Raw genomic sequence first — 22,844 nt, 5'->3', positions numbered from 1 at the left:
AGATCACTATAACAGAAGGATCCCCATGCCCCTACATCCAGCAGTGCTTGCTATGATAGCCACAAGGAGCCTCCAGTTCTGAATTATGAACAGAGTAGAATGAATAATATCATTGCTGCCCTCAAGGTGCTGAGCCACTTTGTGTTTCTCAGACACAGTAGCCAGGTGAAACTGGTCCTACTCCTATGACCATTTACCCCTAATTAACAGTTCAGATTTCAGGAATTCAGATTTCTTTCCTTTTTTTTTGAGACAGGGTCTGGCTTTGTCACCCAGGCTGAAGTGCAGTGACCTGATCTTGGCTCACTACAACCTCCGCCTCCCAGATTCAAGCGATTCTCGTGCCTCAGCCTCCCAAATAGCTGGGATTGCAGGCATGCATCACCACGCCCCACTATTTTTTGTATTTTTAATTGAGACAGGGTTTTACCATGTTGGCCAGGCTGATTTCGAACTCCTAGTCTCAAATGATCTGCCTGCCTTGGCTTCCCAAAGTGCTGGGATTACAGGCATGAGCCACCGCACCCCAGACACAGGAATTCAGATGCCAAATGAAGGGAAGAGCTTTCGTCCGTCAAGGGCATATTTTAGTTTTCTCCTGAACTTCCTATGTTGTCAATATTAGCAAATCAAAATTGTTGATCAGAATGACAGAAGCAGTGAGCTGACAAATACAGTCAAAAGAAAATAAATTTGGTAGCCATATCGTATCTCTGCAGCCATCTTATGGCTATATGTTCAGTTTCTATTATGAGTTTTGAACAACTAAAATAACAAAAATAGCTTAAGGACATTCATTACTAACTCTGTGAACCTCAGGTAGGAAATACAATAAGAAAACAAAACTAATTACTCTTTAAAAAGTAATTTTTTCTGGAGAGACAGGGTCTCATGTGTTGCCTAGGCTGGTCTCAAACTCCTGGGATCAAGTGATCCTCCTGCCTCAACCTCCCAAGGTGCTGGGATTACAGCCGTGAGCCACTACGCCTACCCAGAAATTACTCTCCTGAAGAGTGCCTTCCAATTCTAGAGCTCCCCATATCCAAGGACATGAAGCAGGAACATCCATTCTATAACAGACCTGCTAACTCAAGATTTATCACTGATAAATTTTCAGAAATTTTGCAAGGCAAATCTTAACTGTTGGTTCTTGAAATTGGTCATAATGGGAGTATTTACACCACAGTAATCAGCATCTGCTATAAACCAGCATATCATGGCACATATTCACACCCTGTGCAGTAGCTTCCTCATGTGGTAGCCCACAGACAGCTTCAATGGCATATTCTTAAACTGATGCTTCAAATCTTTGCTCATAGCAGATGAAATGTTCCCAGGTAAAAGCACAATTATTTCTCACTGGCTGACATTAAATTTTAAGCAGCAAGGCCACGTGCGATGACTCACGCCCATAATCCCAGCTCTTTGGGAGGCAGAGGCAGGGAGGATCACTTAATACTAAAAGTCCGGCCAGCGCGGTGGCTCATACCTGTAATCCCAGCACTTTGGGAGGCCAAGGTGGGCGGATCAGGAGATTCAGACCTTCCTGGCTAACATGGTGAAACCCCATCTCTACTAAAAAATACAAAAAATTAGCCGGGCGAGGTGGCAGGCACCTATAGTCCCAGCTACTCGGGAGGCTGAGGCAGGAGAATGGCGTGAACCCAGGAGGCGGAGCTTGCAGTGAGCCAAGATCACATCACTGCACTCCAGCCTGGGCGACAGGGCAAGACTCCATCTCAAAAAAAAAAAAAAAAGACTACAAGTTCGAGACCAGCCTGGGCAACAAAGTGAGACCTCATCTCTACAAAAAATAAAAAAAAAAATTAGCCGGGTATGGTGGCATGTGCCTGTGGTCCCAGCACTCAGGAGGTTGACATGGAAGGATCATTTGAGCCCAGGAGGTTGAGACTGCAGTCAGCCATAATCATGCCTGGGCAACAGCGTGAGACTCTGTCTCAAAAAAAACAAAACAAAACAAAACAAAAAAAACCTTTTACCAATGAGATCAAGATTTTTTGCCTTATTTTGCAGGGAAATCAGGCAAACAAATACATACTATATATGTCCAAAGAACAAGATTTCAAAGGCATTTTCTTGTCTAGTACTGAGGCATGCCTTGCACATAACACACAGATCCCACTTGACCGGCCTGGGAATAAGCCAGCACTGTCCCACAACCAAGTACCTGCCCAGCTGCTGGTTGAGCTAACAGGGTCTCCCTCAGTGCCCTGTTCAGATTCTGAATGGAAGACGGTTCAACTGCAGCTCCATCTGTTGGCCTGGGCAAAAAGTCAGGCTGTTCTTCCTTGTCGCTCTCCACCAGGGATGACCGGCAGGGTTCACTCAGGACTGCTTCAAATTTCTTCATGAATTTAAAGAGGGTCCTGTCCCCAGGTAATCACAGAGATAAGAAGAAAAAAATTGGATTAGCAAGTGAAGGAATACAAAAAATACATGATCATGCATCCATACATAATTTAATACCCTGTACCTTTTATATACAGTGATCTCCTTAAATATTAACAGTTGTTTTATTTTTAGGAGAAAAAGTATGGCAGTTATTGTTATCCTCCTTTTCTAGAAGAGAAACTAAAGCCAGAAAGCATGGGATTGCTTTGCTCAAAGTATACAGCTAGTGGGTGACAGAAGACTTGAGACATAGCCTGCTTTGTCTCAAGGCACACCAATCCTTACTGCAGGTAGACTTTGCTCAGAGAAGAAGAGGGTGGTGTTGAAAGCAACATCAAAACAATCTTAAGTGTTTTTTGAGAAGTTTAACACACTTAATATTAAGTCAGGTTATGGTAACTATGTAGTCTTGCTCCCAACCACAAAAATTCTATTTTGGTTGTCCCCAGTTTTAAAAGACGGATTACCTGTGTGTCTTTTCTACAGATTGTTTAATGGACCAGAAGCTGACATCATTCCACCTGGAAATCTTAACAAATTCCTGTAAGATAAATGATGTTCAAGAAATGGCTTTATAAAGCTACTGTGATTCTGTTTCTTTCTAGATTTCTGTTCAGCAAAGACCCACTCTATCCCAAACACAGGACTGTGTGTCAGTGAACAAGTAAAACAAGTCTGAAAAAGAAACCATGGGCCAGGTGTGGTGGCTCACACCTGTAATCCCAACACTTTGGGAGGCCACAGTGGGCAGATCACAAGGTCAGGAGATTAAGACCATCCTGGCCAACATGGTGAAACCCCGTCTCTACTAAAAATAGAAAAAATAGCTGGGCTTGGTGGCGTGCACCTGTAATCCCAGCTACTCAGGAGGCTGAGGCAGGAGAATTGCTTGAACCCGGGAGGCAGAGGCTGCAGTGAGCTGAGATCGTGCCACTGCACTCCCGCCTAGGCAACAGAGCGAGACTCGGTCTCAAAAAACAAAAACAACACGTTTTGGTCTCAAAGTGATATAAAAAAAAAAAAAAGAGAGAGAGCTGCTACAGTCACTAAGTCACCTGACATACACTCCAGCTTAGGAACCGCCAAGTTAGTCACGTCCCTTGTAAAATGGTTGGTTCCACAACCACTGGGAATATCAAAAAGAGAGGTCCCTCCTTCCTCTGTGGTAATTCAATGGTGTGTGGACCAGCACGACATGGCATAGCTCTGAGGTGGGAGACAGGCCTGGGCAAGACCAGGGGAGCACAAACAGATTTCTGTGGCAGTCCTCTGAGGAGGCTCTGACTGGCCACTCCACCAATCCCTCACACACTCTGCAGGTGACAAAAAAAGTCAATGCCACCGATGTACATATTGCCATCCTCCCTAGCAGTGGCAATGCTTTCCTGTATTCCCCTAGGTCCCTGCCTCAGTGTTAAATGGACAACAGGGTTAACGAAAGAGAATTTGCTGATTTTGTCCTCCCAAGAGTGATCACGACAGCTGTTCATCTTACTTTAAGTTCTTTTTCTAGGGGGGAACGAAGTTCCACAATTTTGGCCTGGACCCGGTCAAAGAATTGCTTGTAATAATGGTACAAATTCCATAGAACACTGCAAAGTGAATCTGGAAGAAATGAAAAGGAAACAAAAACACCACACTTGCTGCATGTGCTACTGGTGCCAGCTGTGGCCTTCATATTTCAGTGATAATCCTTCCTCATTACTCTCTATGCCATGAGATTACACTGAGTTTCACAGGCATGTTATTTAGGGATCCTGTCTGAGTTTAGCATTTCTCAGAGATGCAGGCTGTCAACACTCCCCTATTTTTCACTTCTGCTTATAACAGATGTTTTTTTGCACTTTTTTTTCTTGAAGATGATGTACTCCTAGGTTCTTCTAAAATCAATGTCAAATTCTTTCTGTGAATCTTATTGTAAAATCAGCAGAAACTGAGCTTTTTTAAAAAGATGGCATATTAAGCAGTTCACCTCAAATGCTCATTCACGTACAATCTATACTCATCTTGTAGTGAGACTTTTATTCCAATTGCTGTGGTCAGTGATAGTACTTGACAGCGGGCAGTTTTATGTGCAGTTCCCTGATGATTGGCAGTGCTTTCACTGGATGAAAGAAACTAATAATGGCCTGGATCAAGCAGCAGCTTAGCAGGACATTTATAGTGTCTAGACAGAGAGATGTGCTGCCTCAACATGCTAGATCCTTAGATCTTCACCTGGCAATTTACTTCTGCCAGAGCTCACTAGTCATCTGCACCTCATTTTGAATGTTCTTCTCTACATCTAATGTGAATCGCATTAAACCTAACTATGTCTTATTTAAAACCTAGAGTGCAACGAGGCATCTGTCTCATGTAGAAAATTCAAAGCCTAACTCATTTTAGTAATGCAATGTTAAAGGAAAGGGAAAAAAGAAATCCTCACCCTTTCCTTCAACCTGTGGCATCAGCAAGATGTGACAATGGAAAACCAGTAACATCTGAAGTCGCACATGGAACTCTCCCAGCGAGGATCCTTCAATAAATGCTTGTAACGTGCTGACCAACAACATCAAGGTCATCTGTTTGTCATCTTTAAAAATTCAAAGAGGAAAATATATATGTTCCTTCAACCATGACGTGCACGCAATCTATTTGGGATACTATGGATGGCCAAGAGTTAGACATCACAATGTGAAGCTCTCAAGCAAGGACCACGGCTAAATTCTAAGCTGATTTAAAAGTAGCAGGCCAGGTGTGGTGGCTCATGCCTGTAATCCCAGCACTCTGGGAGGCCAAGGCGGGCGGATCATTTGAGGTAAGGAGTTCAAAACCAGCCTGGCCAACATGGTGAAACCTCGTCTCTACTAAAAATACAAAAATTAGTCAGGTATGGTGGTGGGCACCAGTAATCTCAGCTACTCAGGAGGCTCAAGTAGGAGAGACTCGCTTGGGCCTGGGAGGCGGAGGGTGCAGTGAGATGGGATCGCACCACTGTACTCCAGCCTGGGCAACAGAGCAAGACAAAAATAAATAAATATAAACAAATAAAAGTAGCCGCTGCACACAGGGCATGTGTTAAATGCACTCACAGCAAATTATGAAAATGAATTATAAGATGCTTGTCACAAGTATAAAAAAAAAAGACTGTTCATTCAAGCATATTGGCTACTACCTACCAAAAAGTCAACTTTCAGTTGACTTCTATCATGGACATAGAGAAGAAGGAAACCTTATCATATGACTGGTTCTCTAGACTTCTGGAGAAGACATTTAAACCTCTCAGACTTTTGTTATTATTCTCTCAGTTAGACAAGCACGATTTACAGTTTTCTTGGCTGACATCTCAAAAATATCATGAAGTCAAGTAAGAGGCATTCCCATGAAATCAGTGTAGCAGGAGAAGCGGGAACAGGAAAATCTTACACTTTGCAGCACTCCATTTAGCTGGGAAGCTCTAAGTGGGCAGGAAATGTATTGCCAGGCATTACCTTCCTGTTCTTCTGTTTGTTCCTGCATGTGCTTCTCAAGCATTTGATAGATGGAGAACCAGTGCTTGGTTGATTTCTCGGTGTGGCGCTTCATAGTATTATCCAAACTCATGGACCAGCAGCTGAAATGAGAAGAAGCCAAGGAGGCATTTGGGGTAACCCATTTGAAATATCTGACACCAGAGATGCAGAGGCTACATGCTCACTATCCTCTCCTCCCAAATGGAGATGGAGGAGTCACCCAGTTTCCTCCCTCAAGAATATATGCTGTTGTCTGGACTGTATTCAGGTGATTTTAATGCCCTACTGTTAATGCTGTGATTAATAACTGAAAAGCACATTCTGTAGCTGTAATACTATATAAATCCTGAAGAAATTTAAACTAGCAAAAAACAAAAGCCCTCACAATGTAAGTTTAGGAGAGGGAAGGAGAGTCACTTACTTCAGCTCCAGTTTACGCCACCGAATGATCATCTGACTGATCAAATCAAGATGTTTCCGCAAAGACAAAGTTCGACTTGCATTTTCCTCCCAATCCTAAAGAAACAAAGATAAAATTTACTATGGACATTATTCAATGCCATAATCACCTCCTCCCTCAAGAACATCTTGAACTTTGCTTGACTGAAGACTACTGGGCCCTTAAACAACTTGTACCAACTGCAGGAATGAATTTAGTGTATCTAGCTTCAAGTTCTTTCTGTTCACATGACAGAACTCCACCAGAGCCAAGTTTAGAGGCTGGCAAAAAAGCACAGTGTTTACAGACTGGAGTCTGAATTTGTGCTGTTTGCTATCTGACCTAGAACAAAGACATGTGGCCCTTTCCTGTCCAATGAGGAGGCAACAGCTGACTCAGGCCATGAAGGCACTGAAGGGGATAGTGTATGTGGGCACTCAGTTGGACTCAAGGCCCCCCTGGAAGGCCGGAAGGAGTGCACCCTCATTACTGGTGGATACTGCATCCCACTGGATAAAAGGCAAGGCAGCTAAACCTCACCACAGGGGCAACGGCCTCACTGGCAATGATCTCACCCCATGCCAGAAAAACTAAAGATGTTTACCTTTTTCCAGCCGAAACTATAATTTTCTGTCTAACAACAAAGGTGCCACAGGATACATCTTTTTGCCAACTGACCACCAACAAAAATGAGGAAGAGAGGGATTAGCTCACCTGTGCCTTTGCCAGAAGGATCTCTAAGCCATTCAGGAACTTTGAGATGGGACTGGAAAGTGGGAAATTACGAATTCTGTCCACTACAACCAGGAGCTGCAGAAATAAAGATCTGGGTATCTCAGTAGGAATACCAGTGATCCAAAGTCACAGGGTACTGAAGAGAGTCCTGACCAGAAGTTTCCCCACAATTCTCTACTTTTAAAACACCTCTGAATAAACAGAGCAACATGGCAACATTTTATTATGTGGTCAGCAACTCCTAACCAACAAATACAATTAACAGAATCCCCAAACATCATTTATAAAAGAGAAATACAAAACTGGTATGTTCATCCTACAGTTAGTAAGTAGCATCTCACTGAACTGCTTTTGTTTATACGTATGCATGTGCAAGGGGGTGCCCCCAGGGATAATGGTGAGGCTGCATCCTCCTTGCAGATTCAGTACTGTGAGCATTCCTTCCTCAACAGCTGCCCTACCTGTTCAAGCGCTGGGTGTTCTGGCCAGTCCCGTAGCAAGTGACTGACAGCCTCTGAGAAACCTTGAAGCACAGGTTGACACTGCCGGGCTTCTGGAACATTGGGATGCTGGTAGAAGTCATAGGGCCCATCAGGTTTCATCATCAGGTCTGAGGGTGCCTCCCCAAAGAGTGTGTTATGGGAGAGGGTGCAGGCCAAAAGTTGGCTTCCCAAGAGTCGGTCATTCAGTTCAACTCCTGTGAAGTTAACATCACGGTAAAGTCAGTGAACTCAGTAAGTTGATCCATCAGCATGTCAAAAAGATGTCAGTAACGTGGCCAGGCACAGTGGCTCATGTCTGTAATTCTAGCAATTTGGGAGGCCGAGACAGGCAGATCGCTTGAGGCCAGGAGTTTGAGACCATCCTGGCCAATATGGTGAAACCTCATTTCTACTAAAAATACAAACATGAACCAGACATGCTTGTGCCTGTAATCCCAATTTCTTGGGGAGCTAAGGCACAAGAATTGCTTGAACCTGGGAGGCAGAGGTTGCAGTGAGCTGAGATCGTGCCACTGCACTCCAGCCTGAGCAACAGAGCAAGACTCTGTCTCAAAAAAATAAATGAATACATAAATAAATGAATCAGCAACAATGAACTAATTGGGGACTGATGAATGCTATTCTCCCCCAAAGCAATACTGGCCTAGAGAACTGTAATCCTAATACTATGGTAGCTACCTAAAGCTCTCAAGTTTCTAGAATACGCAAAGGAAGTCAGAAACTGCCTAGGTATAAACAAAATGGTGTAGGGGTTAATTCACTGCATCCAAATTCCCAGTTTTTATACCTATTCTAGGTAAACAGAAAGGAAACTTAAAGCCTCCTTCCTACTTGTATGAAATAATGCCATGAAATCATGTAGGAAACTGCACTGAACCAACTATTAAACCATATTCCACGAGACTGGTTGCTCCCAGGTATATATTATTTCATTTGAAAAGCACTAACGCTATTTGACAGCAAGCAGAAATAATGCTAAGGAAAACACACACACACACAAACACACACACACACTTAAGTCCTTATCCTTATTAATCCCTCCCCCCAAAGGATCGAAACAATAAAAATCCATCCTTTTCTTGACCCATTTGTACACTCATGAAAATCCATCTTATTACAGAATCCTAAAAAATTTTCTTGAATCAGCTTAAGTTCTTTAAGCCAAGGAAACTCCAATAAGGAATTACACGAAAACAGGAAATTCGTGAGTGCGATTGTTACAGAAGTAGCAACAGCATCTATTTGCATTTGCTTTGATTTGCCAACTGCATAACAAAAGTAAACTACTATACCCATCAGGGGGTAGAAGTGTGTCACAAGCGATGCCCCAGTCTGATAGCAAGACAGAAACAGGCTGAGGTAATGCTTTGCTTCATGTGGCGGCAGAGTCTGTTGATACCAGAGGGATCGAGCAAAGTTGAGACACAACTGCTGGTGTATCAGCATTACCGCCTGCATTGAATTCTGGGAGAGGAGAGCTGGGTTTGTGGCTGCTTCCTCTTCTTGCCCATCTGAAGTTCCTTTGTTCTCCTCTAACGTTGGCTGTACCAAAATATCTGCAAAGTCCTATAAATAGCATTAGAGCAATTGAACTTTTAAAAATCAGAATCTACTTCTAATCAGACTAAAAGGAAGAAAGAAAAAAGCATAAGAATGATTGAGAAAATGAAATAGGACTAATATATGTATTAAAATATATTTTAAAAGACTACAGGCTGGGCACAGTGGCTCACACCTGTAATCCCTGTGCTTTGGGAGGCCGAGGCGGGAGGATCACTTGAGGTCAGGAGTTTGAGACAGCCTGGGTGAAATACTGAGACCCTGTCTCTGTAAAAAATATAAAAACTGGCAGGGTGTGGTAGCATGCGCATGCAGTCATAGCTACTTGGGAGGATTGTTTGAGCTCAGGAGTTTGAGGCTGCAGTGAGCTGTGATTGCACCACTGCACTCCAGCCTGGGTGATACAGCAAGACCCAGTGTCTAAAATACATACATAGAGAGAGACAGAAAGAGAAAGAGAGAGAAAGCCATCAGAGGGAATGTATATGGCATCAAAGGAATTCATTCCAAAACAAACCCTGCCACCACTGTCCTACCTTTTCATGCAGGGGGAACTGTTTTCTGAACTCCCGTTCTTCCTCCTCCTCTTCGCTCAGGATTGTCCTAGAGTTCCTGCTTCTGTATCTATATAGGCTGCTTTCCTGCTCAGCCTTCTCTTGGGCTATGCGTTCCTGCTCATCCCACTCATTGATGATTTCCTGAAAGTCACATAGACAGAAGCTGAGCTTTCCTTGCTGAGGCACTCACAAAGGCAAGATTTGCTATTAATTTCTCGTGAAAATGAAAGTATCATGACTCAAAAACAAACAAAAGCCAACATCCAAGAACTAAATTCCATGTAATAAAGAGCAAATGAGTTTTGTTTTCCAAGTGTGTAGCCTCGGCAACCAGTTTCCTAGATTCCCCCTGCTGTGTCATTGTAATTTTGAAGGTGTAAAACTTGCCACAGTACAGCTAATAGGAACTTCCTGTCAAGAGATAAAGGTGCTTTGTAACAAGGACGGACTCAGGGTTGGCCATGAGAGGGCTGTGGTTCAGATAGCACTTGGGTGGCACCCCAAGGAGCTGGCCAAGGGGTTCAGAAAAGAAACAGTTAGACTAGGGACTGGGTGGTCAAAGGGCACCAATCAGGCAAAACTGGAATGTGTCTTACCAGACACTTCTGAAATTCCCTACCACTTCTAAGATTTTAGATCTTTAAACTGGCAAAAACTGTAAATTAAAGAACCATCCAGTACTGCTGAGGTTGAGGAAATAAGCACCCACCATCTAGGAAGGTAATTTGCATGTAAAGCCTAAGAAGTGTGTTTAGTCTTTGTCCCAGCAATCCTGATCTCTAAAATTTGTATCCAAATATATACCTGTGAGACTATTTACTGTGGCATTGGGTTTTTTTTTATGTTTGGGGGGGCGGGGCAAAATAGTAAAAAGTATAAAAAAGTATATACAAATGTAAATGTTCAGTGATAGGAAAATAGTTAAATTACTTGTGGCATAAACATACAATAGAATACTTGGCAGTCACTAAATATGAAGCAGGTAAAGAATACAGAATAATAGAAAAATAATCACTATACATGAAGTTTTTAAAACCAAATAGAGTTATCAAATAGAATAAACTTTATTAGTGGTTTGTTGTACATTTTGTAGCAATTTAAGGACATGTCTCAGGGGCTCGGCGGGGGATTAGAATCTACCTCAACTGGAGCAACTCTTTTTTTCTGTTAATTATGCTAAGATTTGTATTTTTTAAAAGCTGTTGCTACTAAAAAAAAAAATTTGTAAGCCACTGGAACAAAGTTTTAAAAATTTAGAGTGTCATAGACATACAGCTACAGGTAAATATTAATATATATATACACACACACAAGCAAGCCTGGAATGGGATACCTGATATGTTAGCACCATTTATACAGCTTTAAGTGGTAGGATCATTAGAAATTTTAGTATTCTCTTAATTGCATACAATGAGAGCAAATTACTTGTATTAATAAGGGAACATCTTAATGTGGTTGACGTAAGTATCTGGCTAAATTACCATAAACAAAGTCAAAAGACAACTGACAAACTAGGAGAACACATGTGTAGTGTATAAAAAAGGGTGCTCTCATTTTTTTTGTTTAATCTTTTAAAAATTGAGAGGCAACGGTCCCCAAACATGATAGGTAAACAGAGGAAAAGAAGGAACAGAAAACAGAATGCCCACGCCCCAACGACACTATCTGTGTATCTCTAGGCATGCTAATGTCCTGCAGGCGGCCCTGCTGTGAACCTGACTCTCTGCAGGAGGGCGGGCAGGGCAGGCCTCCCAGAGATGGCTCACCTGACACACGTGTCTGAAGAGCTGCAGGGCCCTCTGGTCCAACTCTCCCTTGCATAACACATGGGAGCGCAGGTAAAGGAGAGCATTCATCAGCAGCTGCTCCCGAGTGGGACAGGCTTTCTGGCCCTTGCCTTCCAGCTCCTTTCCTCCTGAGCACTTGATGATTAGCTTCCCAAGGCCTCGTAGAACCTCCTCAGATTTCACTGAGCACAAAGTGTCTGCATGAGCGTAGTAAGTGGGGAAGGTGGGGCCCACCGATGGGAAAGCCAGCAAGGCTGTGGCCAGGGTCCCCAGCCTGTCTGCACCAACCATACTGCTGTAGAGTGAGGTGTGGAGCTCAGAGGCCACCAGCCTCATGCCATGTTGTAACTGCAATATGGATGCCTGCAGTGGGCTCACGGCATCTGGATAGAAGGTGTACTCCTCTGCCAGCCGCTTCCGGAACTGGTGGTGTGACTGCTGCCAAGAGGCCTCCTCCTTTAGAAGGCTGTGGGCTACTTGGGCAGACCGTGGCCCATCCATGTGGAGGGCCTGCAGGAGCCGTGTGAGCAGATCCTGAACGGCAGGGGCCTTGGCGATACTAGTGACGTAGTGGTGGATCTCCTGCACCAGGGACTCATAAGCAGGCAGCTGGGGTCTGAAGGCCTGTTTCTTCAACAGGCGACAGGTTACATTATCCAGCCGATCCATCCTTTGGCGCAGCAGCCTAAAGGGAAATTAACACAATATGCAAATTATGTCAGAAGAAGAGCAGCAAATCTAGATTGAATCCTCAGCTAGGAAAACAGAAGGAAGAAATATCAGCTGCTGCTAAATAGTATTTCCAATATCATCTCAGTTGTGATAATAATACCGACAATTAGTTAATGAAAATGGTTAACATTTACATAGCAGTTACTGTGTCATGTATGTTGCTGGTGCTCAGATGCATATCTTACTGAAGCCTCATCATGACTCACTGGAGTAGATAACTACAATTATTCTTCTTATGCTGATACGGACACTGAGATTTAAGGCATTAAGTGATCTACCCAATATCTAAAACCAAAGGTCAGGAGTAGGACTGGAACTCAGAACCTACTAGACTATACAGGCTGAGCATCCCAAATCCAAATATCCAAAATGCTTCCAACTTTTTGACTGCCAGTCAATATGACACTTAAAGAAAATGCTCATTAGAGTATTTTGGATTCCAGATTTTCAGACCTGGGATGCTCAACTGGTATAAATATTCCAAAATCTGAAGAAAAAAAACAAACCCCAAATCCAAAACACTTCTGGTCCCAGGCATTTTGGATAAGGGATCCCCAACCCGTACCGTTATTTCTTACTAACAGAGCTATAGCCAAGAATAGCAGAGAAATATAGTGCATACAATCACACCCCACTTCTTCTATGCTGAGACTAAGTTTTGGCTTCAAACATCTTGGTTCCATGCGAACACACGCCTTGAATAGCCCCCCTCCCCTCCTTTCACAAGGCATATATTTTTCCTGACTATAAACAAGGCTTTGGGATCTAATTGCTAATGTAATTTAGAGGTGTGTATTATCACTTCTACTCACACTATAATTACATTGCAAAGGTCAACTCCACCAAAAGGACAGTCAATAATCCCCGAAACAAATAATCACTTTGCTGTGGTACCTGATGTGAGGATGAGAGTAGCTGACAACGACTTCATCTTCCAGGTCTCTTCCAGTCTGCAGCTGGGATGACAGGTTCCGGGTCTTCCATTCACACTGCAGTTGGTGTAACTAATGGAAAAGAGAGAAACTAGTCCACTGTGTCCCAGCTATGACCATGCACATGAGGACAATGTTCTGGGGACACGTAGAGGAACAAGATGGAAGGAATCTGGGTTCCTGAATGACCCAAGGAAAGGTGGCTCTGCTCCATTAATCTAGATCACTCACATCAGAGTTGTGAGGGGAAAGAAACAATCTTATTTACACCACTGAATTTTTTAGTCTCTCTGCTATAAGAGCTTAGCCTTCACTCAAACTAATATAATTTTCCTTCTTCAAAACATGTACTAACGTACCATTATCTTAATGTATTTAGTTCCTGAACTTGGTTCAAAACTTCAAATAGCAGGAGATACTACATTACCCAAATCAACTTGATTCTTTTTTAAGACAGGTTCTCAGCCTGTAGCTCAGCTGGAGTGCAATGGCGCAATCATGGCTTACCAAACCCTTGACCCCCCACCGCCTAGGCTCAAGTGATCATCCTGCTTTAGCCTCGGGAGTAGCTGGTACTACAAGCACATGCCACCACACCCAGCTTTTTTTGTAGAGACAGGGATCTTACTATGTTGTTGCTCAGGTTAGTCTCGAACTCCTGGCTCAAGTGCTCCTCCCACTTCAGCCCCCCAAAGTGCTGGGATTACAGGGTGAGGCCACCACATCCAGCCTCTACTTGATTCTTGAGTTTTAGATAGCAAGCACCAATAGGTTCAAAATTCCTAGGACATAGGGATACTATATTCTATCTAAAGAAATATCCAAATCCAGGTTGGGCATGGTGGCTCACGTCTGTAATCCCACCACTTTGGGAGGCCAACGTGGGTGGATCACTTGAGGTCAGGAGTTCAAGACCAGTCTGGCCAAGATGGTGAAACCCCATCCCTACTAAAAATACAAAAATTAGCCAGGCGTGGTGGCAGGTTCTTATAATCCCAGCTACTCAAGAGGCTGAAGCAGAGAATTGCTTGAACCCAGGAGGCGGAGGTTGCAGTGAGCCGAGATCATGCCACTACACTCCTGCCTGGACGATAAAGCCAGGCTCCATTTCAAAAACAAACAAACAAACCAAAAGAAAAACCCAAATACCCAAAACTGAGCTCAGGCAGAGAGAGTCCAGAGATAGTGAGAGATGCCACTATTTCTGACAATGGCTCGGGTTTTCTACCTGCCCTCTGCCCACTGCACCTATTGGCAGAGACCTCAGAATGTTAGGAAGGGCTCCTCCCAGAGCCTGAGTATAGTCAGGGGAACTCTCAAAGGGGGAAATACAGTCTCTCAAACAGACTCCTAGGAAGTCACAAGGCAGCTTATGCAATATCATGCTTCTGATGATCTGAGCACCCAAAAGGGAATAAAAGGAGTAATACAATAAGCAAACCCAGCACGTCAGTGAGGCAGCCCATGCTCCAAACTCTTGCCTTCCATACCTCTTCCTTGGCGTAATTGAGCTTGTACTCCCTCTTCACCGCAGGGTCAAAGCGTGCCTGCGGAAGCCATGTCTGAATTTGGAGCAAGCCGAGGCTCACCCAGAGGCTCCCACGCTGGGCTGGCTCAGACAGGCTCCTCTTACTCTCCCCTTCACCAAAAAGGTGGTGCAGGGAGGTGAGCAATTGGCAGATCAGTTCCTTGGGCAGCGCCTCCTGACCAGCCATGTCCCCAAGTGTCTGGCCCACATGCTGGAAGGCCTGGCTGCTCCCAAGCAGCAGCTGCTCACAGTTCTGCATGTACTCCTGCCGCTGGGACTCTGGTAGTAGCTCTACTAGGCCTGCCAGGTGCCGGAACAGCACCTGCCCCTGGAGTTGGGAATCCGTGCGTCTGTGGCGACAATAAGAAAGCACTGAAAGGTTTGTACTGTATCAAAAAGCATTCCTTTTCATATACTATAATTCTCTCAAGAAATGATAACCACAGAATGCAGCATCAATATGTGGAGGTGAACTTCTGTTCTCACATGGTCTTATTTGGTTTACTAAGTTCACCCTCTTGATCACAATACGCCTAAAACTGACAGACGAACCAGCCAGTTCATGGTAGCCTGAAAACATGCTAATTCAGGCAGAAAATACCCTCACTTCAAACACCAGAAATAGCCACTACAGAAGGAAGTTCTCACTGGGTCTTTGCTCCATGCTCTGGAGAAAAGACAGGAACTTTACAGTCTGCTTTCCAGGACGAGGGAATACCTGAATTCTGCTACCGAAGAGATAGCCATGTTAGTCCAAAGCATCGAACTGATGTCCTGGAGCTGCTGGGTTCTCTCAACCCACTCTCCTAGGGTCACGTGAGAGGAGGACAGGATGGGGAGGCCACTCACATCCCAGGGACTTGCTCTCCAGCTGCTGGTTAAGACTTCAAAGCAGCACTTAGAGAATATGGGTCTATTGAGATTGCCAGGGCCCTAAAGAACAAGAAAAGAGTCAGTAACTTTTAGAAATTAACTAAGACAATTTCCAGAAGCAGCATTAGGGAACCTGAGAGGAAAGAAAGAGACAGTTCAGGTTGCTTGGAACAGGTAAGCATCACTCAGAGATTGGACTAGAAGAACAGAATGGGTTAGTATACCTTAAATGAAAGTGGACTCCATGCTTTAGCGATGCATGAGGAAAGCCTGCAAACCTAGGAATCGGGGAGAACATTCTTGCAGAAGGGAAAGAGACACTGCAGGCGGATGAGAGCCAACTCAGGGTGCAAGGAAAGGAGTGAGAGACAAATTTAAGAGCCAGGGACAAAATGTCCTTAGACTGTCTGTGCTCCTTAGACTGTTAAATGGGACACAGTAATAGCTGTCCACAGCAAAGGGTTGTCAAAGGGTGACAGCCAAATGTGTGTGATAGTCAACTCGGTATAATGCCATACAACCCTCAGGGATCCAAAGTTTATCACTAAAGGCTTTGAGAGGTGTTTTATAATAAATCCATTTTGATAGTGCAAAAGAATGGAATAGAGTTCAAGTAAATCTGAAAACATTTGGGGCAATAAGGCATTTCACATGAGAGTGGAAAGGATGAATTAGTCAAAATGGTGTTACTACATCGCTTTTGGATCTGTTTGTATAAAAGAAAAAATTTGCATCCCTATATCATAAAATAACATATACAGATGAAATAGATTTGAACATAAAATAAAAATATAGGAGAAAATAATGGAAAATAGTTTTGAACTCTTGAGGTGATGAAGCAAGACATTTTTTAAAAGCATGACACTAAAGTCAGTAAGTAGAAGGGACTGGCATATTTGGAAGGAAAAAATTGTAAAACTTGTGACATATAAGAAAACAAACTTGAGAGACGACAGAAAACTAGAAATATACTTCCAACCTATATTGGGCAAAGGCTTAATATCCATAATATATAAAAAGATCTTCGATAATAAACTAATGCTGAACAACCCTTTTTTTTTTTGAAACAGGGTCTCACTCTGTCACCCAGACTGGAGTGCAATGGCGCGATCTCGGCTCACTGCCACCTCCGCCTCCCAGGCCCAAGCAATTCTCCCGCCTCAGCCTCCCAAGTAGCTGGGATTCAGGTGCACACCACTACCGCCCAGCTGATTTTTGTTTTCAGTAGAGACAGGGTTTCACCATGTTGGCCAGGCTGGTCTTGAACTCCTGACCTCAAATGATCCACCCGCCTCAGCCTCCCAAAGTGCTGGGATTATAGGTGTGAGCTACAGAGGCCGACAAACCCAATTTTTTTTTTTTTTTTTTAAAAGCACGAGTATGACTGGAAAATTCAGAGAAGAACTAAAGGGGATCAATAAATGTGAAAATATGTTAAATCTTCACACTTATCAAAGAAGTGCAAATGAATTCTTTTTAACTATATGACAGAAACAACTGGAAATGTTTGTAACACCTAGTGTGGCAAGCAGATGAAGAACAGGTCCTCATCTCTATGTTAAAGGAAAATTAACCTCACTGTGGTCATCTAGGACTTCAGGACTTCCCTCTTCACTGGCTCTTCACATCTTTAAAAAAGTGAAAAGCAAAAACCACATCTCCAGTCTAATAATAACCGTAATTGTGTTTTTAATGTGTAGACACTCTGACCAAGGATTCAATTCTAATTCTAATAACTTATGCACAGAAATGCTCCAACAAGTGAACAAAGACGTATACTAGGATAGTCAGTGTGGCATGCTTATTATAGGGAGAGGGAGAAAATGCAAGAAACTTAACACTTTTATCAATAAGTGATTAAAATAAATTCAAGCACATTGATACAATGGAGTAACTTTTAAAAATAAGCTAGAATGACATACACATTTCTATTACATATATGTGTACTTATTTTTGTTTACATATGTATTTAACATAAAAATATATATAAACAGAAGGATACAGAGCAGAGTGGATATTTCTAATGAATTATATATTATATATACATATATCTGTATTGTTTAAATGTTTTTACAGAGAGAAAATGTTTTAATTTAAAAAATATAGACTTTTTCAATAAAACCTTTTTTGACTTATCTCAGAATTTCACAAATTATTTAACATGGTATACTTTTACTGACAGTACGCTTATTTAACATCCTGCAGAAAATAAAGTGTTGCAATCACCTATTTAGTTACTACTCTATGCTAGGAATAAATGTTTATTGATAGATCCATTCAGAAACTCTTTTGCCACTATCAAACATTTTTTATAATTTAGACCAACAAACCTTCAATGTGGAGTCCAAAACATACTTGGATGCCTCCCTCTGCTGCATACCAGGCAAAGGGTTCCACATTAGCCAGTACTCTGGATTTGTGGTCACAGTACTGTTCCAGAAAGACATAAACATGGAATTAAATAACTCGGACCACAAAGATGTAATTTCTTCAGGAGACACCTAGAAATAAAGGAATAATTAGGTGAGAGAGAATATTTGAGAAAGACTCCATAAATCAAGTTATTAGGTCCTCTTTCTTCTAAGACCCATCTACAACTATCATAAGTTTAAAGGTAATAATCCACATTTTTCTCTTTCTGTGTCACCCCGGTCATCTTGGTCAAGGAATGTGACATGTTTACAGTTTTATTTAAAGCTGTACTAATGAAATTCTATTAACCAGTGTACCAGTATTCACATTCAATTTATTAGAGAGGAAGAGTAGAAAATACTCTCACAATATATTTTTGAGCAATTGGGAAATTTTAAGAAGCAAATATTTTCATCTCAGTTAAATGGAAACCAAATGAATACTCCTGTGACAAGAGTTGTAATACACCCTCATAATTACTATGAAAGAATATTTAAAATTCTTCCCTTTAAGAGGCAATTCAAAAAAACCTGAGGTTTCCAACATGGAATTTTGAGAATAAATAAAATGTTGTGCAACCAGTTTGTCACAGAAAATCTAATCAACTCGTAGTGTAAAGGAGGCTTATGTCTCGTTGTGATTTTTACCTTCTGATGATGCAGCAAGGACCACAGATCTCGAAGCTCTTGAGGTGCAACTGGTGTGTGATAAAGACAAAATGAGATGAGATGACTTATCTCCTCATTTATCTGGGGTTGTTGATTTTTGCTGTATCTGTTCCAAAAATAAAGAGGAAGAGGGTGGGGTATGGACTATGAATGAACTACTAGAAAGCTGCTACATTAGGGAAAGTGTAACATAAAACTTACAGTACATTTATCTAAAAATGAACAACTCTACTGATAAAATTCCCAGTGACTTTTAAAGTAGAATCAAAACTAGCAAAAAACTTACAATAAATTTTGGCTTTCCAAAATGGCAAATCACTTCCCTCTGCTTCAGCAACCATCCCCATCAAGTCTGTGGTTTGTTTATGGGTATAAGATACACAGAATAATCAAGAAAAAAGGTTCCCGCAAGGAAAACAACTAAAAGCATGGTTTACCTTCTGAGACAAGCTTGTGCCATAAAATCAGCTGTCACTTTGTACTGCCAAAGCATAGCCAGGTACTCCTTTGCAGGCCACAATTGAACACTCCTGGTGAGGTGGATTACAGAGGTCAAGTCTGGATAGGACAGGGAGGAAGCTTCACCATGCTTTTCCTCCAGAAAACCAAGTGAGAGTCCTTTGGCTTTCAGTTCTAAACAGTGAGCATGCACAAAATTCTTCAACTCATCTGGACAAAGAGACAAATGTTGTATTAGAGCACAGTGGTCAAGAGTACAGCCTCTAGATTCTCAACAACCTGCTAGGTGACTGCAAGCTTAACTTCAGCTAACCGGAGTTAAGCTCCTTAACCGGGGCTTTGAGATTCTCATCTGTGAAATGGTATTAATACCCACATGATTCTACTGATGGAATTAAAAATATATGTGAAGTTTAGCCCTATGCCTGACACTTATTTAAAGGTATATATACTTTACCCCTCACATTACCCAGCAAAGAAAAATCTAAGGGAAAACTTATTAGCTACCAGCAAGAGGATATTTTCAGAGCATCTGTCAGCTAGCCAAGTGCTAGAATATTTTACCTAGGTTGACATCTTCCAAAATATTAGCTCTGAGGATCAATCCCCAGGCTTGCAGGAGACTTTTCTTTAATGTCCATTGAGAAGCAACCACTTGGAGACGATTAAAGTCTTCCTGCCATCCACTCTCCCCAAGGGCAGGCATCTGCTCCCTGATGGCAAGGACTTTGTTAAGGACCTTCAGTTGTGAAAAACACTCCACCACCAGCTTGTCCTGAAACAACAAAACCCACAAGAGCATACTATAGAACACAAATGTGGTTTTCTTTAGTAGCCTATACAGGTCTCAGAATAAATTTATGATATATTCTTAATGTTTCCAGAAAACAAAGGACTTGTTTATTCCTGTTGCTGTCAAGAGATTTTACAGTAGTAATAAAATTAACTGTCTACCCAGCCTTAAGGGTCTCAGGAATAAGTAAGATGATAATATGTAGCAAATTACTAAACGGGATTCATGGGATAGAGCCTGCCCTCTTGTTATCTGCAGGTTCCGCATCAATTCAACCAATCGTGGGTCGAAAATATTCAGGGGGAGGCAGGCTGCGGTGGTTCACGTCTGTAATCCCAGCACTCTGGGAGGCCAAGGCGCGCGGATCACGAGGTCAGGAGATAGAGACCATCCTGACTACCATCTTGACTAACACAGTGAAACCCCATCTCTACTAAAAAAAAATACAAAAAATTAGCCAGTCGTGGTGGTGGGCGCCTGTGGTCCCAGCTACTCAGAAGGCTGAGGCAGGAGAGTGGCGTGAACCCGGGAGGCGGAGCATGCAGTGAGCCGAGATCGCGCCACTGCACTCCAGCCTGGGCTACAGAGTGAGACTACGTCTCAGAAAAAAGAAAAACAGGCCGGGCGCGGTGGCTCAAGCCTGTAATCCCAGCACTTTGGGAGGCCGAGACGGGCGGATCACGAGGTCCGGAGATTGAGACCATCCTGGCTAACTCGGTGAAACCCCGTCTCTACTAAAAAAAAATCCAAAAAAACTAGCCAGGCGAGGTGGTGGGCACCTGTAGTCCCAGCTACTCGGGAGGCTGAGGCAGGAAAATGGCATAAACCCAGGAGGCAGAGCTTGCAGTGAGCTCAGATCCGGCCACTGCACTCCAGCCTGGGCCACAGAGCCAGACTCCGTCTCAAAAAAAAAAAAAAAAAAGAAAATCATTCAGGGGGAAAAATGGATGGTTGCATCTGTACTGAACACGTAAGGACTTTTTTATCTTGTCATTATTACCTAAGCAATCCAGTATAATCACTATTTACACAGCACTTACATTGTATGAGGTACTGTAATTCAGAGATAATATAAAGTATACATAAGTTATATACACATGCAACGCCATTTTATGTAAGAGTCTTCGGCTTTCCTGGATGTCTGTATCCAAGGAGAATCCTGGAATCAATCACCCCCAGATGCCAAGGGAAAACTGTAAGAGTTATGCTTTGAAGACAAGGATTAATCTTATACAGGGTCAGTTCCCAAGTTCCAGAAGGACTTCAAAAGAAGTAGTCAATTCCTTTTTATTTACTAAATGCTTCCAGGTGTACCTTAAAAGGAAACGGTCGTCCCAGGAACTTCTGCAACTTCTTTACACCAGCAAAGCCACCAGTCTGGCTCCCCAGACAATTCTGAATATGTTCTGAGACAGTCTGAACTTCTTTGTAGTATCTAAAGGAGAACAAGGGCAGAGGGGAAATAAAGAAAGGGGGAAACGCTACACAGTAAGAAAAGCCATTAATACTTTCCTTTTTTTTTTTTTTAGTTGTACATTTACCAATATGCCAAGGGAATAAACCAAAATAAAGGAAGAAGAAGCAGTTTTGGTTCCAAATCTTATCCTTAACATCATCTGTCTGTAATCATTGACATTATTACTCTAAATATGAATCTTACTTGTCTTCATAATTCATCAGAAGTTGGGGGATCTGGTGGACCAGATGTTTTAAAACCCAGTGCCAATGGAGTGCAAGAAGGGCCAGACCTGGGGCATCTACTTTTACTGTGTCGGCTACAGTCCAAAACCGGTCCCGCCACCGCAGAGAACCTAAGATCTAAAAACAAAATCTCTTAGATAAGATGGCATGAGGAAAGACTAAAAAAAGAAGAAAATATAAAAACAAAGTGAACCAAGACTGCTCACCAGCATCTCCTGGGAAAAGACATACAACATAGACTATAATTGCTAATTAATGCTCAACTTGCATACATGAAAAGTCTAAGACTGGACTGGAATATAGGTAGGAACATTAAGGCAGACAGAGGAGGCTAAAATCTTTTCTCTTAGTATTTATGCTTAGTTATAGCATAAGTTATTAGACAAAATGGAATTGTTGGGTCAAAGTATAGGTCATTTTATAAGAAACTACTAACTGTATTCCAAAGCAGCTGTACCATTTTGTACTCTGACCAGAAGTGCAGAAGAGTTTCAGTTGTTCCATTTCTTTGCCAATACTTGCTGTTAATGATTTTAACTTTAGTTTTAATTTTAATTATATTCTGGTGGATGGTACACCTCACTGTGGTTTCAAGTTACTTTTCTTTGATAACTGATGACACTGCAATTTTTAAACTTCTTACTGGTCATTCATATAACTTCCGAGAAGATACTCTATTCAGATGTCTTGCTCATTTTAAAAACTGGGTTGTATTATAGTTTATAGAATTTATGTGTTTTGTTAGCAGTTTTTCCCAGTATATTCATTTCCTCACAGTACGGTCATAAAGGTATCTATGAAGAATAGAAGTTTTAAATTTTGATGAAATCAATTAATCAATTTTTTTTTCATTTAGAAAGAATCCTAAAAAATCTTTGCCTATACTTAGATTGTAAAGATCTTCTATGTTTTCTTTTAGCCAGTTCATAGTGTCAGTTCTATTTTTAAAGGTTTCATCCATGTTGAGGTAACTACATACAATGTGAGGTAGGGGTAAAGGCTTTTTTTTTTTTTTTTTTAAAGATAGCATCTTGCTCCGTTGCCCAGGCTGGAGCACAGTGGCACAATCTCAGCTCACTGGAACCTCCGCCTCCCAGGTTCAAGTCATTCTCCTGCCTCAGTCACCCAAGTAGCTGGGATTACAGGCGCCTGCCACCATACCCAGCTAATTTTTTTGTATTTTTAGTAGAGACGGGGTTTCACCATGTTAGCCAGCCTGGTCTCGAACTTCTGACCTCCGGTGATCCACCCACCTTGGCCTC

General features: G+C 42.3%; 1 protein-coding gene across 1 annotated transcript in view; it reads right to left on the bottom strand.

Moving 5' to 3' along the window:
- Nucleotides 1–22,844, bottom strand: part of MDN1 (midasin AAA ATPase 1) — a 188,262-nt gene that overhangs the window by 39,338 nt on the left and 126,080 nt on the right. The window contains exons 54-73 of the mRNA XM_023205283.2: nt 21,542–21,699; nt 21,196–21,316; nt 19,653–19,863; nt 19,067–19,298; nt 18,609–18,735; nt 17,880–18,050; nt 15,395–15,609; nt 14,639–15,026; nt 13,111–13,220; nt 11,464–12,169; nt 9,677–9,838; nt 8,873–9,146; nt 7,539–7,774; nt 7,057–7,152; nt 6,325–6,419; nt 5,883–6,004; nt 4,838–4,984; nt 3,908–4,017; nt 2,880–2,953; nt 2,189–2,387 (exon numbers count right to left, since the gene is read on the bottom strand). Of these exons, the coding sequence (XP_023061051.2) occupies nt 2,189–2,387; nt 2,880–2,953; nt 3,908–4,017; nt 4,838–4,984; nt 5,883–6,004; nt 6,325–6,419; nt 7,057–7,152; nt 7,539–7,774; nt 8,873–9,146; nt 9,677–9,838; nt 11,464–12,169; nt 13,111–13,220; nt 14,639–15,026; nt 15,395–15,609; nt 17,880–18,050; nt 18,609–18,735; nt 19,067–19,298; nt 19,653–19,863; nt 21,196–21,316; nt 21,542–21,699 (3,954 nt within the window). The remainder of the gene's footprint in view (nt 1–2,188; nt 2,388–2,879; nt 2,954–3,907; nt 4,018–4,837; nt 4,985–5,882; nt 6,005–6,324; nt 6,420–7,056; nt 7,153–7,538; nt 7,775–8,872; nt 9,147–9,676; nt 9,839–11,463; nt 12,170–13,110; nt 13,221–14,638; nt 15,027–15,394; nt 15,610–17,879; nt 18,051–18,608; nt 18,736–19,066; nt 19,299–19,652; nt 19,864–21,195; nt 21,317–21,541; nt 21,700–22,844) is intronic.

The sequence above is a fragment of the Piliocolobus tephrosceles genome, chromosome 5 (genome assembly GCF_002776525.5).
Source record: "Piliocolobus tephrosceles isolate RC106 chromosome 5, ASM277652v3, whole genome shotgun sequence".
In the NCBI taxonomy this organism is placed as follows: Eukaryota; Metazoa; Chordata; class Mammalia; order Primates; family Cercopithecidae; genus Piliocolobus; species Piliocolobus tephrosceles.
The sequence above is the reverse complement of the archived record's forward strand: the minus strand, read 5'-3'. Positions and strand labels throughout refer to the sequence as shown.